The sequence below is a fragment of the Mastigoproctus giganteus genome, chromosome 9 (assembly GCF_048544385.1).
Source record: "Mastigoproctus giganteus isolate SK-2022 chromosome 9, ASM4854438v1, whole genome shotgun sequence".
NCBI classification, from domain to species: Eukaryota; Metazoa; Arthropoda; class Arachnida; order Uropygi; family Thelyphonidae; genus Mastigoproctus; species Mastigoproctus giganteus.
The window spans coordinates 116,106,274-116,125,942 of record NC_143583.1 but is presented as its reverse complement, the minus strand read 5'-3'; the positions used below and the strand labels follow the sequence as shown (position 1 = coordinate 116,125,942).

Below are 19,669 nucleotides of genomic sequence, written 5' to 3'. Positions count from 1 at the left end.
GATGCCAGACTTGTGACACTATTCAATCAGTTCACCACATATTAATAGACTGTCCTATATTCGCAAATGAAAGCAAACAAGCCTTCAAAGATATTTATAGGACACATCACACCATTATTCTAACAGACCTCTTGAATAATAGAGATGACTTCACAGATGTTTTCAGCTTCCTTAAAGCTATTAATTTATACCACCTTCTCTAAGGAAGTAAACATAAGTAACAAACTAACCCAATGAAATACGAATCAAGTTAAAAGGTCAATTTAAATCCAAAGTAACCACCTCTGAAACACATCACACTTTATGAACTGGCACATTATGACCCATAGTCCATGTGCCACTAAACTTCAACACAAACAAACAAACTCATTCAGTTTGTCAGCTACCTCAGCAGGTTCATCAACAATCAAATTGTCGATAGCAAGTGGATCAATCTGATTCATCCCTATCCTTCTAGAGTTTACATAAATAGTCTTTATTGTTTTTCTTTGCATCCTTTGCCAAAGATTTCTCGTAATCTGCCTTCGCTTGCCTAAATTCCTTTGTGACTTGATTACAGACTATCTTATATTTACCATAGTCTTCTGTGTCACCTGATAATTTATATTATTTAGAAAGTTTTTAAAATGTATGCATTTTCTCCCTATGAATACTGAAATTGAAAAGTAAAGGAGTTAAATATAATAGGGTTTTGCTTTATTGAATTGGTTTAACAATTACTCCCTTTAATTCTCTTGCTCCATAAATGTAACCACAGCTGTGGCAAGACTATTAAGTGGATGCAAACAGGTAAATACTTCCCTTTCCCACTACATGAAATGGTTCCAGGACTGCTGTAGTTCACTTTTGATTTCACTGATTTTAAGTTAATTTCACCGAGGAAGGAAAATCTAAAGTCTGAAAGCTTTTGGTAATTTATCTACTTTTATTTTATTTTAACTTGTTTTATTTAACTTGTCTCTGGTTTATTAAAGAAACTCTTACCCTAATCCTGTTTTTTATCCATTTTTCTCAGTGAAACTGTATTGTATTTAATATTTTGGAGGGCTCTGATGACTTTTACAAGTTCCAGCTGTGAATTACAAGTTCCAAAAAACCATAAGTGTTTTGATATTTTATTTGTTTGCTTAATTGTCATATTATATTGTACTTTATAAGTAGCTTTATAGTTCTAGTTACATTTGTTATTTTTATTTTAAATTTAGATAGAGTTTTGTAGGTTACTACTTAATATACGTAAAACCATTGTTTCGTTCAAATCTTGCAACCATTGTTTTCGTACAGAGTGAGTGGTAGGGAATTCAAATTTTTAATTGTAGTAAATAGGTAGCTCTGACTTAAAACTAGATAGTGTAATATGTATTTAGAAATCTATTAGATAATAGAAGTATTGATAATTAATTAATTAAATGTATTAATCTTATTAATTTTCATTGTTAATTTCAATATCATGCCCCAGACTAGAACATCAAAGCAATGGGCAAAAAGTATCAGGAGTGCTCTGACTTGCGGGAAGAACCAAGGATGCTGTAAGATGTAAAATCTTACAAATATATTATTTTATAGAAAAGTGAGATTAATTTAAAGTAAAACTTATAATATAGCAATATGGGGGAGCGAAACCTTACAAGTCAAGAATATTACTAAGATCACTCGTAAGGGATTAAATTAGACAACGTCTATACAAGGGGAGCGGTAACTGAAAGGCTATTAGCAACCTAGGTATGCTTCGACTCCCAGCTCACACAGACAAACCAAAACAATAGAAACGAGTAGGAACTGCTGTTAGTAATAGGTGTTAACTCTGGAAAATAATGGCGCGGAGGACCATGGTACTGTCAGGACATTTCTTTGATCGGTGACACCTGGAGAAGAGAAAGGGTAGTAAATACGGAACAAATGCTGGGAATTAGATTTAAGACTGGTGTCTGGCTGTCAGCGATGGCACGTTTGGTAGATCTTGGGAAATAAATCTGCTAAAGTATAACTATAGGCAGCGAACTTCAAAGGTATAGCCAGCCTGAGAAATTTTACAAATTTCTTAAAATAAGAAATTATATCAAGCAATAAACAGAAAGCTTGGGAAAAGATAACATGGGCGAATTAGGACAGAGTGGAAGTTGATAAAATGAGAAAGATTGGTTAAGACTCAGAATAAGGGCGGACCTGACACAAAGGGGCAGTACGTAGTTGAGATGAAAAAAGCGAGTGAACAGGGAGAGACAGAGCCAGATCTCTGAGTTGAGTTATGTGGGTGTTTATGGAAATGAGTTAGGAGGGGGACAAAGTTGAGATTCTTGTCGGTGCTTGGGAAAATGAGATAGTACAGAGAACGGACAGTTGAGATCTTGTGGGTGTTTATGAAAATGGGTTAGTGGGATTCTAAGTTGAGTTTTTTGTTGGTGCTAGGGAAAATGAAATAGTCAGCGGACACAGCAGTCGAGAGTTTCGTCGATATAAGTAAAAATGAGTTAGTAACATGGACAGTTGAGGGTTCTGTTGTGGTAGGAAATGTGTGTCAGTTAACAGTTGAGTGTTTGGTCGTGGTGGGAAAAGAGAAGGGTAGCGCCCTGGGAAGATTTCTTCTTGAAAGAGTTCTTAATAGGTGGAGCGGAAAAACGAGAGTAGCACCCTATGAGTTTTTCCTTGTGATAGGTTTTAATTTTTTTTTTTTTTTTTTTTTGGTTTTTAGGAGCATTAGCAACTAAGGCCATATTGCTCCGGGATATGCGGTGGTCAGTCCCTGACCTTTCCGCATCCTCCGTATTTGGTGGTAACGGGCTCGAACCCCGGTCTAATCAAGAAGCGTGTGCTACGCACTGCTGCTCCTTCCCACCTGGCTACGGAGGCGCCGATAGGTTTTAATAAGGTGGAGAGAAAGGGAGTGAAATCCGCAGAATTAGTAGCTCGAGAGAAGGAGCGAAAATGCGGAATTAGTAGCTCAATGAGAAGGAAGGAAGCAGCGAATGGATGGTAGCCCGAATAAGGTGGAGAAAGAATGCCAGTCCCATGCAGCCAAGAGTTCCTAAAAATTATCTGTAGCAAATTCAGGTGTAGCAGATGAAGGAGATCCTCAGAGAGCCAAAAATGGAAGGTTGAAACCTCCCCGGAAGGGAAAGAAAAAAGATAGAAGTAGGTGAGAATATAGTAAGTACTGTAAGTTAACAAGGACTGTTAGTGAAACAGTATAGTGATGAAAAAAAAAAAAAAAAGGTAGCACTAGAAGTAAAATGATAGATAAATTATCTCTGAAGTAAATTATATATACTAACAGAGTTATTAAGTTAAAAAAGGTTATTGTAAAATGCAAGGGAAACGAAGGATGAGTAATAGATTAAATTGTTGTTCAAATGATTATAATGTGTTAGAAGGGTAGTAAGGTTTATATGAGAAGTTTTGATTATGTTTTAAAGATAGATAATTGAATATAGTGTTTGTATTGATGAAGAATTGTTGGTTCATCTGAAAGACTAATAACAAATAGAGACTTTAGGAAAGTTAAGATTGGTCTTCAGTGTATTGTAACAGAATGGTGAGAACACAGAGTATAATGATGAAAGTAGCATATTGATTTAATATAAGAAACACAATTGTATCCAGGGGTAAGTGAAATAGGTATGGTGAATGTGTATAAGTGTTAGGAGTTAGTTAGGGCAAGAAGAATGAATCAAGTGTTTTCATATAATGGTCAACTCAGATTAGCTAGTGAAGGGAAACAGGAATAAGATTAATATATGCAAGGTATCCTTGATTTAACTTTGTATGCATATTACATGTTTTTTTATTCATTTATATATTATGTTGTGTATATATACGTAAATAAACTTTGTTGTTTATTAATTTGCGAGTTTGTTATTCCTGAACACTCAGCCTTTCCGAAGGGAATTATACATAATTGAGAAGTTCCCTTGAATCTGGAATTCTCCTATGAAGCAAAGTCAGATGTGTACGTGGGAGTGTAAAGAATAGAGGTCTATATAGTTATAAGGGAACAGAACAAATAAGAAATATTTAATAAAGCATTATTATTATACATATTCAAAATAAAATTTAAAGAAGAGTAAAGACATATGTATATTTATTAAGGACTTTTATTTCCCCCCCATAATGCGATTCTCCAACACATCACAGCCTAAAAAATTTTCAACTTGTGAAATGTTTGTGGAACTAACTGGAACAGGATATCATCTAGCCAAGGAGGATGACTTTGTATGCTATGTGCAAATAGTGTCAAGAAATTAGGCACTAACTCAGCATTCTAATGGGCATTTATGAGAGTTTGAAGTATCGGGTAGATGCCCTTGAAGGTATTAAAATGGTGGAACCATCAAGCTCTCAGCCCAACTCATTGCCAGAGCTCATACTTGTGCATCAGGCAACACAGCGGCAATCGCAAAGGCAGAATGCACTAGCCCACAAGAGTTGGTTATTGTTGGTGACTCTGTTGTCAGGGAGATGGGTAATATATTGTGTAAAAAGGATAGGTGGAATAGGACCAGGGTATGTATTTAATCACAAGTAAATACTTTCTCTTCCCACTACAGAAAAAGGTTCCAGTACTGTTGTCTTCATTTTGCTACTGACCCTACTATGTGAAAATTACCAGTTGACACTATTCATTTTTGTTCCCCCACTGAGCACATCCATATAATAATATTCTGTAAATTCCCTTAAAAGTAAAATGTCTGTCACAGTATCACCAATGTCAATTTTAATATTCCTCAAGTATTTTTGCTTTCAATATGTGCCATAAATTGTGCTAGAATTGGAGAAGTATGATCATAAAAATAAAATAACAGGCATTCTTTCCCACAAATTTTATGTAACGTTATATATTTTTTTAAATAATAAGGATACTTTGTGTGTGTGCGTAAAAATAATTTTTGTGTGCAAATTATAAAAATTAATATGTATTCTTGCTTCTTTCATCTTAGATATAAATGAATGTGAGCAGATTCCATCTCCATGTAAGTTCTGCCAGAATACAGAAGGGAGCTTTTTATGTTCCTGTCCCAAAGGCTATATTCTGAATCCAGATGGTATTACCTGTAAAGGTGAATTAAAATAGTAATTTTAATTATTTTTTGCTTAACAAAATTATATTCATTTTAGTTTTTTTTTAAGTATTGTAGAAATATATTGCACAAGGCAATATATTTCTTATGGGTTTTGTATTTTTGGTAATTAACTAAATAATATCGGTGTAGATACACCATAGTTTACCCATAAATTTGAACTATATATGTAGTGTAAAAGGCATCGTTTTAATTGTATCTCATATTGTGGGTGCCTTCACAACAAGTTAGCTGGTATTGCACTATTTCAAATAAATAATGCTTCTCTAGTAGAGAAGACTACTGTTATTTATTTTCAGCAGATACCACCTCCCAGACAATCGTTTCGAAGCTAGTGGGCTTCATCATCATCAGTGGGTGGGCAGGTACCCTGGTAATGCAACAAGCCGTCACAGTTGCAAAGTTATTTCCACAATATGAGAGATGCCAAATGGTGTAGGTAATAATAATGTATTAGAAGAGGAAATGCACAAGGCATAATTTCTTATGGATTTTGGTAATTAACTATATAATATTGGTGTAGATACACCATAGTTTAGCCATAAATTTGAACTATGTATGTGGTGTAAAAGGCATCATTTTAATTGTATCTCATATTGTGGGTGTTACCTGTAAAGGATGAGATACAATTAAAACGATGCCTTTTACACTACATATGTAGTTAAAATTTATGGGTAAAACTATGGTGTATCTACACTGATAGTATATAGACAGTTTATTAATATGTGTGTGTATTTCATAATATTAATTATAACAATGATACTACAATAATTGGCCAAAGACATTACTGCAATTGAGTGTGCATGAAGTATTGCAGAAATCTATAATATACAATTAATTAAAATGTATTCATTAATATATGTGTGTATTTCATAAAAAAGGCCTCTTTAGCCAAGTAGTCAGGAGCAGGAGTGCAAAGCACATGCTCTTTGAGTAGACCAGGGTTCAAACTCTCCTGACTGCTAAATACAGTTGATCTGCCAACAAGTTAATTACCACTGGACCACATGGCAGATTATGGTGTATTTCTCTGAACATGACTTGTTGAGGAGGCCTCCATCCTGCAGTGGATTGACAATGGCTGCAGATTTATTTTTTATTTATTTAATAATATTAATTTTAATAATGGTACTACATTATCATAATTCTGTGTGCTTGCCTTGGGAATATTATAAATATTTTTCCTAGGCATGCTTCTCCTGATATAAATAATATTACAACTTTTATAATATGTGCATTACTGTAATTATGAATATTCCATATAAGTGATGGTTACTTTTATATTTGTGATGGTTAACCAGAATTATAAAAAAAAAACAAGACTTGACTTGTTTTTTTTTTATAATTCCGGTTATGGTTTATGATATCCTATTATGGCAAAAGATCATTTCCAGTACCTCTGCAAATGAGGCCTGTCTGTGCAAATGCACAAGTTTGCACAGAATCCTAGTTGAATGGTGAGATGCCAAAATGCCATTCATAATATTCCTTGGTAATGTTGTGCATGCATATTTACTGCTGTCATTGTATATTATCCTGATGAACATTCAGCTTCATAAAATTTTCCATTTCAAGCTCTATAATGATGCTTGTAATTGCTACTAGGAACTACAAAAGTATCAAAAGAAAATATTAAGACTGATAGCTTTGAGTACATTTTTTGTAAAGCCAAAGATAATGAATCTTCCTCCATGGTAACAGATTTTGTAGCAGAAGTCTTTCCCCCCCCCCTCTCTCTCTCTCTCTCTCAATTTTTGGGTACTATATTTTTGTGTTAGTTCTTATGTAAATTAATTTATCATAAAATTAATTGAATTCTCCATTTATTTCAAAACTTATTTTGGGTGTATGCCCATATTGCAGTAAAGGATATAATCGGTACATATGTAGAGTATTAATATTCATCATAAAATCATCAGTTATTACCAGTCGTATTTTAAATACGTTAATAATTTGTTTTAATTTTCAATGTCTTTTTATTATATTCTGTGGCAAAAATGTTTTTTGCAAGATTGCATCCTGAGTTACATAATGGAAACCATTGGAAAAGCAGCTTTCACTTAATAAAAGACTTTTTAAGAATATATCCCTCTCATTAATGGAGAGAGTGATTCTTATAGTTTGATAAAGTTGGTAACTTACCTTTTCCATTGTAAATGTATATGATGATAGAGGTGTTTATCAAAATGATTATTGATAAACACCTTTCACCATTAACTTTCACCGTTAATTAATGATTAATGGTGAAAGTTATATTAACTTAAAAGAATAAGACATAACTACATGTTTTTAAAGAAACAGCAATTGGTTTATTGACTGTGTAATAATGAGAAGCCCTAAAGCCCAGAATTTCTAAAAATTTACAGAATTGTTTAAATGAGGTATAAGTGAGATATTCATTTAATTTCATTTTAATTGTTAATTCCAAATTCATGCCTTTCATTTAATGATTAACAATATAATCTTAATATTATTTTATGTGGCTAATGTTTAAAGCATGACATGCTGCTTAAATTTGTGAAATTTTACTGTCCTTCCTCTTAATACATTGTGAAACTTTACTTCACAAATTATTTATTTATGCGAGATCTGATTGAGGTGTTTAAAGCCTTGCATGGATGAGTAAGCTCAATGCTAATGGAATCTCCTACCTCTTGCTCAGACTACACACATGAGGGGGCATAAATTCAAATTGAGGAAGTATGGATGCAGATTTGGAACAAACTCCCATCTGGTGTTGTAGAGGTGGACACATGCTCTTTGTTGAATAAATTTAAGGGAGAATTAGATAAACTGTTACATGGGATGGACAGGAGAAGTATTGGCATTTTATTTATTTGTTTTTTTTTTTTTTTTGCTGATGTTGTATATGCTTGCTTTCTTGCATCATTAGCCCCTGCTACTAATAACAATAAAAATAAAAATAACAATAATAAGGAGGGTTAAAAAAAGCATATATTGAAACATTTATTATAATCCCAGAGACAATGAATTTGAAAGGTAGAAAACTGCAGTCATATTTTTACATGATACAGTCTACAATTTCAATGTTCAATTACAGCAACAATTCTCAACAGTACAACATGGGCATTGCCTTTGACAAAGGTGTAACTTTCCAGTTGAGAAAAGACCATAAAATATTCATATATGAAAGAAATGGACCAATGTTGCATTATTACTGTGGAATATAGCTTACAAGGAGGATAAAAAAAAAAAAAAAGGAGAAGATCAGTATTGGCTACATTTGATAAAGGGAAAGGATGCAGGATTAAGGATTATCAGTACAGCATGTAAAGAGAAATAAATTAACTGATTAGCAGGAAGTTAAACTAGAGACGTTGAAGGGGTGTTCAAGAAGAGATTAGCAGATTTGGCAGTTCAGTTTTTTTTTAATGGGTGAAGTTGTAAATTTTTGATTTGTTGATTGTTCTGTTTTTCCTAATCCATTTGCTGCAAGACATATAGCTAGCAAAATCTAGATGCAATATGTCTTGCAGCAAGACATATAACATATAAGATCTAGAAGCTGGTTAGTAATTAACCAGTAGTTAATAAATAATATGTGGAAATTGGAGGTTGATGTTAGGGAAAGGAACCAGAGATTCAGATAAACAGAGCAGGTCATCTGTCAGTCCCAAGGATGCCAATTTGGCATCGAGAGACCTGTGACCAGTGAGTAAATAAGTTGTGAAGAGTCCCTGGGCATACCACTTATGAGAGGTATTCAGTAAATTGTCTACCTAAGGAACTTCCCATAGTTATATTTCAATGATTCATCATTTATGATGTTCCTGTGTGTCTCAACTTGAATCATACCAATTTTGATCCCTCCAGGTTTTTAGGTTGTACTGCTGCTATTACAGAAAGAAGGAAGACACCTGTATGTATCAAATTATGAATTTGCTGAAATTGGAGCACTGTTCATCCTTCTCATCAAAGAAGGAAATGGGCCAAAGGCCATTTATGAAAGGATGGTGGCTGTGTATGGCAACAATGCACCTTCAGAGTACCAGGTGAAATTCTGGTAAAACAATTCAAGTGGAGTCCATTAAAGATGATCCATGTCTAGGAAGGCCTGTGACAGCTACCACTACAGAAATGTGCCAAGTTGTGGAAATCCTTGTGCTAAATGACAGATTTTTAAAGGTGTCCCAAATCTTTAGGGAATATCACATATCGGAGGGAACAGTTATAACCATCCTTCATGAACATTTGGGGATGAGTAAGGTCAGGGCAAGGTGTTTGTTTGTTTGTTTGTTTGTTATTTGGTTTTTAGGAGCATTAGCAACTAAGGCCATATTGCTCCGGGATATGCGGTGGTCATTCCCTGACCTTTCCGTATCCTCCGTATTTGGTGGTGACGGGCTCAAACCCCGGTCTAATCAAGAAGCGTGTGCTATGCACCGCTGCTCCTTCCCACCTCGCTGCGGAGGCACCTGTGCAAGGTGTGTCCCCAGATTTCTGACCTCTGTGGCAATTCAGAACAATTAGTGTTGAGAGGAGAATTTAAAGCTTTTATTATTATTATTATTGCTCTTATATTATTTCTCCCTGATTGGGGGTTCCACCTCGTGACGGGTATTGCTACCAAGTACATGGGGTGGTTGTTGTTATGTCTGATGTTACTGTTGGTTGAAGAAGTAGAACTAGGGAGGCAACTAGAGGGAGCAATACTCTTGATTTGATTATCAGTAGCGATTCTTCATGCATTAAGAATCTGCAGATACAGGAACCACTAGGAGGCAGGGATCAAAGTGTGTTGAAGTGGGATTTACTCAAGGAGGTAACTACCATCAGGGGTAAAGGGAAGGGTTATTGCTTTCGTAAAGGCGACTACGATGGACTGAGACAGTATTTAAATTCTATACAGTGGGACAAACTGATGATGTTACCAACAGCAAACTCAAAATGGAAAGCATTCAAAGAACTTATCTTGGAAGCTACTAGGCTTTACATACCAACTAAGGAATATTGTTCAAGGTTCAGGCCTAAATGGATGTCAGACGAACTAATGAGACATATGGCAGAGAAGAAAAATGCATGGGATACATATAAATTAACATGTGACACAGAAGCCTATGATAGATATAAGTTGATCTGTAACCAAGTTACAAAGGAAGTTAGGCAGGCGAAGGCAGATTATGAGAAATCTTTGGCAAGGGATGCAAAGAAAAACAGCAAGGAGTTCTTTACTTATGTAAACTCTAGAAGGAAGGGGATGAATCAGATTGGTCCACTTGATATCGATGGTTCAACTGTTCATGATCCTGCTCAGGTAGCTAACAAACTAAATCAATATTTTGCATCTACATTCACACATGAGGAGTTATTTGGGAAGGGGAATGCCATAAATGAAGTAAACACTGGCAGTGAGCTAGATGATCTTGTAATAATTGAGAGTAAAGTGGAGGAGAAATTGTTGAAGATAAATACAAGAAAGGCACCTGGGGTGGATGGGATCTATCCAGTTATATTAAAGGAGGCAGTGAAGGAAGTAAGCATACCCCTAGCCATAATTATGAGAGCTTCCTTGGACTCAGGGGAGGTACTCACAGACTGGAGATGTGCAAATGTAACCCAATTCACAAAGGAGGATCAAAGGCTGACACAAGTAATTATAGACCTGTGAGTTTAACTTCTGTTCCAGAAAAATTAATGGAAGTACTGGTTAAAGAAGCATTGCAGGATTATCTTGACAAGAATTCAGTTATAGCTCAGACACAGCATGGTTTTGTTAAGGGAAGGTCTTGCCTGACCAATTCGATTGGATACTATGATGTAGTCACAAAAGAATTGGATGCAGGGAATAACTTTGATATTATATATTTGGATCTTAGAAAGGCTTTTTATACTGTTGCACATGGAAGACTGCTGCACAAATTGGAGCAGTCTTCCATGTGCAACAGTATTGGGCATTGGTGGCAAATTGTTGCTATGGATAAAGGGATGGTTGAGTGGCAGAAGACAGAGAGTGGTAATTAATGGACACTGCTCATCGTGGACTTATGTTATTAGTGGAGTCCCTCGGGGTTCAGTGTTGGGTCCATTGTTGTTTTCTGTATTTATAAATAATATTGATGATGGTATATCAAGCTTAATGTCCACGTTTGCAGACAATACAAAGCTTGGCAGGGTTGTTAAGGACGCTACTGATGCTATGCTGCTGCAACAGTATCTGGAAAGGTTGAGCAGATGGGCTGAGAGGTGGCAAATGAAGTTTAACATTGACAAACGTAAAGTACTACATATGGGAAACAGCAACTCCAGAGTAACGTATCAACTCTGTGGTACTACGCTGACAGTGGTAGAGAATTAAAAGGACCTGGGGGTAATTGTGCAGGCAGATATGAAGTTCTCTGAGCAGTGCAGACAGGCTGCAAGAGTAACTCATGGTGTCTTATCAATGATATATAGGAATTTTTCTAGCAGGGATAGGGAGGTGATTATTCCCTTGTATAAGGCAATGGTCAGGCCGCACCTTGAGTACTGTATACAGGTCTGGAGGCCTCATTTCAAGAAGGATGTAGAGCTGCTGGAACGAGTACAGAGAAGGGCAACAAGGTTAGTGAATGGAACGAAGGGTTGCTCATACGAAGAAAGGCTTAAGTTTTGCAAATTACAGTGTCTAGAGACTAGGCACTGGCGAGGTGATCTGATAGAGGTGTACAAAGCCTTGAATGGTTTGAGCATACTCAATGCTGATGGGATACTGCCTCTTGCTCAGAATAATCACCTGAGAGGGTATAAATTCAAATTGAGGAAAGACAGATGTAGGATAGATGTTCAGAAATTTGCCTTTAGCCAGCGGGTAGTTGGTTGGTGGAACAGACTTCCATCCCTTGTTGTGGAAGTTGATAGCCTAAATAAATTTAAGGCTCAGCTGGACAGGTATTTCGAACGAACGGAGGTGTGAAGTGGAAGGGGTTTTTTTTTTTTTGGCTGATGCTGCATAAGCTTGCTTTCTTGCATCATGTGCCTCTACTAATGATAATTGCGGAACTCTCTGACTATCCTACAGGTGTTCAGGATTGCGACTTTCTGTAGTTTCTCATAGGTGTTTGCTGGTAGACCTATTGCTATGCTGTTATGTAGGGTCTTTGGCACCTTACCTGTGGTTGACGTGATGATCGGGATGGTCGTTACTCATTGCATATGCCACATCTCTTTGATCTCCTGTCTTAGGTTCGTGTACTTCCTGATTTTTTTCCCCAAGAAGGTTGTTATTTGTTATTTGTTTTTTTTTAGGAGCATTAGCAACTAAGGCCATATTGCTCCGGGGATATGCATTGGTCATTTCCTGACCTTTCCGCATCCTTCGTATTTGGTGGTCACGAGCTTGAACCTCAGTCTAATGACGAAGCGTGTGCTACGCACTGCTGCTCCTGACTACCTGGCTATGGAGGCGTCCCCCCAAGAAGGAAAAGGCTACCTATCTCAGATAGGTAGCCTTTTCCTTCTTATCCACAAGGGTTATGTCCGGTCTGTTGTGTGGGATTGTCTTATCTATTATTATGGTGTGGTCCAGTACAGCTTGTAGGTTGGGGTCTCTAGTACTGCCTGGGGTTCGTACTTGTAGTACGGTACACTTTCTTTGATCAACTGGTATTTCCTTGCTAGCTTCTGATGTATTATCCTGGCTACCTAGTCGTGTCTATGAGTGTACTCAGTGTTGGATCGTTTCTGAGTCCAGGTGGAATCGTCGACATGTGTTATCAGATACTCTGGGCTCCTTGGTGATGTATTTTCTATAGAGTCTGGTGTTGGTTACCTGGTTGAGGATGGCGAGCATGAACCTTCAGGGAAGAGTGTCCCACTCATAAGCCATGCATTGGAAGCAATTCTATCTGTGTGATCTTGATGGAGATCATTGAAGTGTCTGTCATGGAGTGTCTTCTCTGCCCATCTTTCTAGCTTTGTTTGTGCCTCCTGGTTGGGAGGAGTGCTGCTGTGTGTTTCTGGAAGTAATCCTTCATGTTAGCCATCACTGTTTTCTGTTGCTTGATGAGGTCTATCAGGCCCCTTCCTCCTTTCTGAGCAATTGTCGGTCTCTACATGGCTGAATTCGGGTGGTGTTGACAGCTCTTGGTCATCACATGATATCCTCCAGCTCGGTGTTAGTCCAATCTATTTGGGGTTATAGATTGGACTAACAAACGTATATGTTAGCACTGGGACTGCATAGGCGTTTATGACTTTAACTGTGTTCCCTCTGTTCAACTTTGCTTTCAGCAGGCTTCTGAATCTGATGGTATTTTCAGTTAGACAGGCCTCCTCAATTTCCTTGTACTGTAACTGCTGAGCCTGCATATCCCCAAGTATTTGTAGGCCTTTCCCTCTGCCATGGCTTCGATCTCTTTACCAGTCTGCAGCTAGTAGTTTCAGTTGACTAATTTTCCCTGGTGCAATCCGTGGGTCTTGCATTAGTCTCACATCATTTATCTTGCATTTATCATTGCTGAATTCTTCGGTGATCTGGAGTAGTTGCTAAAGTTGCTTCTTCGTTCCCACGTAGAGCTTGATGGTATCCATGTACATCATGTGGGTGAGGATGTACAGGTTCTTTCTTTCTTCTTTGAGGTTATATCTGTACTTTCTGCTGTTGAGCATGGTGGATAGTGCTAGACAGAACCACAGTGGCTCAGGGCATCTCCCAGAATGATTCCTCTCCTGATGGGGGATTGACTTGGTTGTGATGACCTTGACCTTAATGGTGGTACTGCATTTCACCATCGTCTCTCCTAGGAAGTTTGTCACTATCGGATTGACTTCGTAGATGTTCAGCGCCTCTGTTAACCACTATGAGGCATGGAGTCGAAGGCCTTACAGTAATTGATGTAGGCTGTGTACATGTTACAGTGCTTCTTGTAGGCTTGCTCTATAACTGTGGCATCAATGATTAATTGCTCCTTGCATCCTTTCTGCTGTTCAGCTGTTATGTTCTGGCTCTCCAAGTGGTCTGATATCTTCATGGTTATACATTGTTTGGAGGCAGGTGATTGGTCTATATTTTGCCGGGTTTCTTGTATCTTCATTGGATAAAGTCAAGTTCCAAAGAAAGGAAGTCAAAGAGTTCCACGTGATTGATGGAGTTGGGAGAATGATAGAGGCAACAGATAAATTTGACAGTAAGGTTTAAGAGATATTTTAAGCCACAGGAAGATCAAAAAGAGGAGATTCCAAATTGCAAAGTCTCTGACAGGAAATAGCAGAGGGGAGATTATGCACAAGCACCACCTTTAAAATTAGCATTAGCAGGGCATATAATTCAAGAAAACAAATTTATATAGCAACAGCCAAAAAAAAAAAAAAAAAAAACCACCCTTCCAATTTCACCCATCCATTCAATCCAAATGTTTGCCTAGTTCTGCCTTGAACTTATTTAAATTGCTGACCTCCACTATGAAAGAAGTAAGTTTGTTCCTACTATCAACCAACCACTGGCTAAAGGCAAATTTCCATACATCCATTCTACAAATGTCTTTCGGTCAATTTGAATTTGTGCCCCCTCAGGTGAGTAAGCCGAGCAATCTCATTAGATTTGAGTTTGCTCAACTCAGTCCATTCAAGGTCTTATACACCTCTTATACACCTTGCAGGTGCCTAGTTTCCAGAAGCTGCAATTTGCAGAACTTAAGCCTTTTTGGTAATACCAATTTTTTGTTCCTCTCACCAATCTCATTGCCCTTCACTGTACTTGTTCCAGGAGCGCTACATCCTTCCCAAAATGAGGCCTCCAGACCTGTATACAGTACTCAAGGTTTGGCCTGATCATTGCCTTATACAAGGGGACAATCATCCCTTTAGACCTGCTAGCAAAATTCGTGTATATCATTGACAAAACACCATGAACTGCTCTTGGCTACTCTTGCAGCCTTTTTTGCACTGTTCAGAAAACTTCATATCTGACTGCACAATTAACCCCAGTTCCTTTTCATTCTCCACTACCCAGAGTGTAGTGCCATCTAGTTGATACGGTACTCTGGGGTTACCACTACCCATATGCTGTACTTTACATTTTTCAATGTTCAACTTCAGTTGCCACCTTTCAGCCCATCTGCTCAACTTTTCCAGATCCTGTTGCAGTAACGTATTATCATTACTGTCATTAACAGCCCTGCAAACCTTCATAATGTCTGCAAACTTAGACATTAACCCTGATTCACTTTCATCAATATCATTGATAAATACACAAAACAACAATGGGCCCAACACCGAACCCTGAGGGACTCCACTAATAACATTAATCCATGAAGAGCAGTGTCCATTGATAACCACTCTTGGTCTTCTCCCACTCAACCATCCTTTTATCCATTGTAGCAACTTGCCCTAAATGCCATACTGCTCCAATTTGTACAGTAGTCTTCCAAGTTCCACGGTATCTAGAGCTTTCCTAAAAGCTATTTATATGATATCAAAATTATTCCTTGCATCCAATTCGTTTGTCACCACATCTGTTCCAATTTCCAAATAACCAGGAAGGCAATACTGTATTTTTAAAGTCTGTTTTAACTATCTTTGGTCACCATGAACATTGTTACATATCTAGTTATGTGGGGTTGGGGAGAGAGGAGACCCAGATTTTAATATCTCAGTAACACTAACATTTATGGAAATTTCTTATCAATTTTTCTTTCCTAGTCAGTAATACCATCTGGTTTATAACACTAAAATACACTAGTCATAGCCACAGTAATTATTTTTTAATGTTGATTTGAAAACTCATGAAAATTTCAGAATGTGCTGAAGAAAATAAAAAAAATACTATTCTATAAATGCTGACTCACTGTATCAAGTATGAAGGGACCTACTCAGGACATCATGGAATACTCAATAAGTGACTTTTTTTTTTCTTTTAAATAAAATTAAGAAACTTTTTGATCACACCTCGCACATCCTGTGTGCATCTCAGTTGAGTTCATAAATGCCATCAATTCATTAAAAATAAATAATGTATCATTTCATATATTTACATGTTATATATTTTCATTTTAAATTTCTTTGTAGATCTTGATGAGTGCTCTACAAACCAACATGACTGTGATCATTCGTGTATAAATACTCCAGGAAGTTTTCTTTGCACATGCAATAAAGGGTTTAAACAAATTGCAACTCAATGTATAGGTGAGTACTAGTGTGTAATAGTAAGCAATTTTCCATTTTTATATGTGGGGGTAGCAGCTAGAGCTTTTGCGCCTCAGTTTCTTAAAACGTTTCTACGTTTCAACAAACATCTGAATCATTAGATTTTATTTTTAAGTTAATTTTTTAAAAATTAACTTTAAGTATTTAAACTTGAGAAGGACATTACATGGAATTACTAATAAGCTTATTAAAGACACTTTCCCACCTGAAGTATTTAATTAGTTTAGTGGAATGAGAGAACAGTTATTGCAATAAACCCCAAACAGTCCCAACAACCAAATAAATTGATTATGTTTCAGATTTCAATGTTGAAATCTGTCTTTAGGCCTTGATTTTTTGGGTTTGTAATATCAGGTGATATTGCAGATAATTTATATAATATTTCTGTAATATATAAATTATCAGGTGATGCAGAGGCCTATAGTAGATATAAAATAGTTTGCAATCAAGTCACAAACAAGATTAGGCAAACTAAAGCAGATTGTGAGAAGCCTTTGATAAAGGATGCCCAGAAAAACAGTGAAGACTTCTTTGGTCACCATGAACATTGTTTGTTTACTTATGTAAAAAAGCAGAAAAAGGACCAGTCACATTGGCCCACTTGATATCAATGGTAAAACTTTGATGATCTGGCTCAGGATGGTGACAAACTGAATAGGTACAGTTAACTCATTTATAATGAGCACAGTTATAACAAGAGTTTAGCTATTGCGAAAAAACAGAGAGAGAAGTTGATTGGAAATGATGTATTTTATGAGCAACATTTCACGGTTAAAGCGATCATGGTAGTTAAGAGTTTCACAGGTATAATGAGCAAATCTTTATGCCATTACAACAAGCAGTGGCTGAACTGCTGTATGAGGGACTAAGATCGGTTATTGCTTTGCCTGTTTATGATATTTCCCTCTTATTGCTTTCCACATCCCTGCCAATAGCAATTTATGTATAAACCTTTTAACGATTCTCAGAATTGTTTTAGTGTGTTACGCTGCCACATAGGCCTCATTCCAGTAGCATAGTTGAAGGCGCCTCCGTAGCCAGGTGGGAAGGAGCAGCAGTGCATAGCACATGCTTCTTGATTAGACCCGGGTTCGAGCCCGTCACCACCAAATACGGAGGATGCGGGAAGGCCAGGGAATGACCACCGCATATTTCTGCAGCAATATGGCCTTGGTTGCTAATGCTTCAAAAAAACCAAACAACATCGAAGTCGAAGCATAGTTGAAATCCCTGACACCACATGTGACAAGGAGTGCTGAAAGTGTATGGGGATTCTAAAGGTTACCCGTAAAGGGGGGGTTAGAATAATTTCTCTATGCACTACCTTGTTTTAATAGGGCATGTCTCATGCTGCAGGTGCACTTCCACATTTAGCTTTTTGTTTTCTTTGCCCAATCTCTTAATCCTCTTTTCTACTGTGATTGTCATATAATTGCATTTGGTCAAGGTTATTGCAGCTTGCATCTTTAATCACTGACTCCAATATTTTCCCTGGCACAGAAGTCAACCTTATAGGCCTATAATTATGCACTTCAACCTTTGAATTATTCCCCCCCCAACTTTTGTGATTAAGAGAAACATTTGCACATCGTCATACTATGGGGACCACTGAACTCATGGATGCTCTCATACTCGTTACCTCTCATTTTATTTTAATATATTTGGATAGATCCCATAACCCACAGGTGTCTTACTTACTTTTAGTTTCAATTCCTCTTCCAAAGAATAAAAGATATTACTGTATCATCATTTAACTCCCAGTTAGAATTTTAGTTATATTTCTGATAGCCTCATCCATATTTAGCTTTTGTGTGACTCTAGATGAAAAAAAAATTATCAAGTTTGTCTGTAACCACTCCAGGATCATCAACACTTATGCCATTCATATCTGGTTGACCAGTATCATTCATAACTTTAATCCTACTCTTAATATAAGCAAAAAATTGTTTCTGCTTTTCTCTGTATTCTTGGCAAAAGATTTCTTATAGCATGCCAATCTCCCTGCACTTAGTAACTTGATTGCTGACTAGGTTATACTTATGAAAGCTTCTGTATCCTCTCATAATTTATAATTATACTATGTGTCTCTTTTTCTGCTATCAGTTCATATGATATTCATTCATTATAGACAGAACAATAATCCACTATTAAAAATAGGCTAAACTATTAAAAATATTCTCATATGTAAAAGGATAGGTCAAATATGGCCAGGATATGTCTACCAGGAGCAAAAATTATTGATGTTGTAGAACAGTTATCTTTTAAAGGCACAAAAAGCGATATTTTTTTACATGTTTTCATTAATGATATTTACCATAGGCAATCAAAGAATTCACTTTGCAGGTATGAGGTAATGTTGAGAAAAACTGCAAGTTATGGCTAAATATGTAATTGTCTAGAATTTTGCCCAGGCATCATACAGTTCAGCCCTAGAGAGAGAGATTCTGCAAGGTTTGTTTGTTTGTTTGTTTGTTTGAGAGCATTAGCAACTAAGGCCATATTGCTCCGGGATATGCGGTGGTCATTCCCTGACCTTTCCGCATCGTCCGTATTTGGTGGTGACGGGCTCGAACCCCGGTCTAATCAAGAAGCATGTGCTATGCACTGCGGCTTCTTCCCACCTGGCTACGGAGGCGCCTGATTCTGCAAGGCTAATAGGATAAAATTTTTCTCAGAATGGCCTGTACTTGATAAAGGGAGGTGATGTTTTACAGGGATGATATATATAGAGAAGAGGGATAAGAATATTTGCTGATGTTATTAAAGCACTGTTAGATGCAATGGAAAACTGCTAGTTTGGGGGATACAGAAACTAATAGATGATGGGTGCTGTAAGAATAAGTGAAATTGACTGTTGCAGTTCTTCTGTTGGGACATGCAGCAGCCTGGAAAGCAAGGCTGCGGCAAGTGTGAGGGATTACAAAGTCTGCTGGGCTTATAATCCCCCTGGGGACTACTTATGGGACAAGCAAATTTATGGGCTAGGTTAGTAAGACCATAAAGAGAAACAGAATATACTTGCTTATATTATAGTTACAGGTGCCATCTAAATAAATTTGACAAATTTTAAATATTGTTTAAGTCTTCAAATGCAAACATTATGGAAATATCAGAAACACGGTGCCACTTAGAGATAGGGTATACAGAATTTGAATACAGTCAGTACATGAACAGAAAGGATGACTTATGCTCTCAATTAAGAACACTGATTCTAAAGCAGTACCACTTAATTGACATGGGTTAGTAGTGTAATGCCGAATCAATTTAGTGTGACACATGCACATGGAAAACAGAAATGAGAGTAGCAGTATGGCCAAATGACTTTTGAGCTTATTGAACAACTTTACAGAGTGGGCCAGTAAATCAGAATGTTTTATCATGGTATTTTAACTTTCCAGATACTGATTGGAACATAATGGTTGGCCACCGACACAGTACCAAACATTTCTGGA

General features: G+C 36.9%; 1 protein-coding gene across 3 annotated transcripts in view; it reads left to right on the top strand.

Annotated features, from left to right (window-relative positions):
• Positions 1-19,669, top strand: part of LOC150080668 (fibrillin-2-like) — a 1,460,049-nt gene that overhangs the window by 1,288,631 nt on the left and 151,749 nt on the right. For all 3 annotated transcript variants that reach the window (XM_090381969.1, XM_090381968.1, XM_090381967.1), the window contains exons 59-60: positions 4,935-5,054; positions 16,080-16,196. In XM_090381969.1, coding sequence (XP_090238095.1) covers positions 4,935-5,054; positions 16,080-16,196 — 237 coding nt within the window. The remainder of the gene's footprint in view (positions 1-4,934; positions 5,055-16,079; positions 16,197-19,669) is intronic.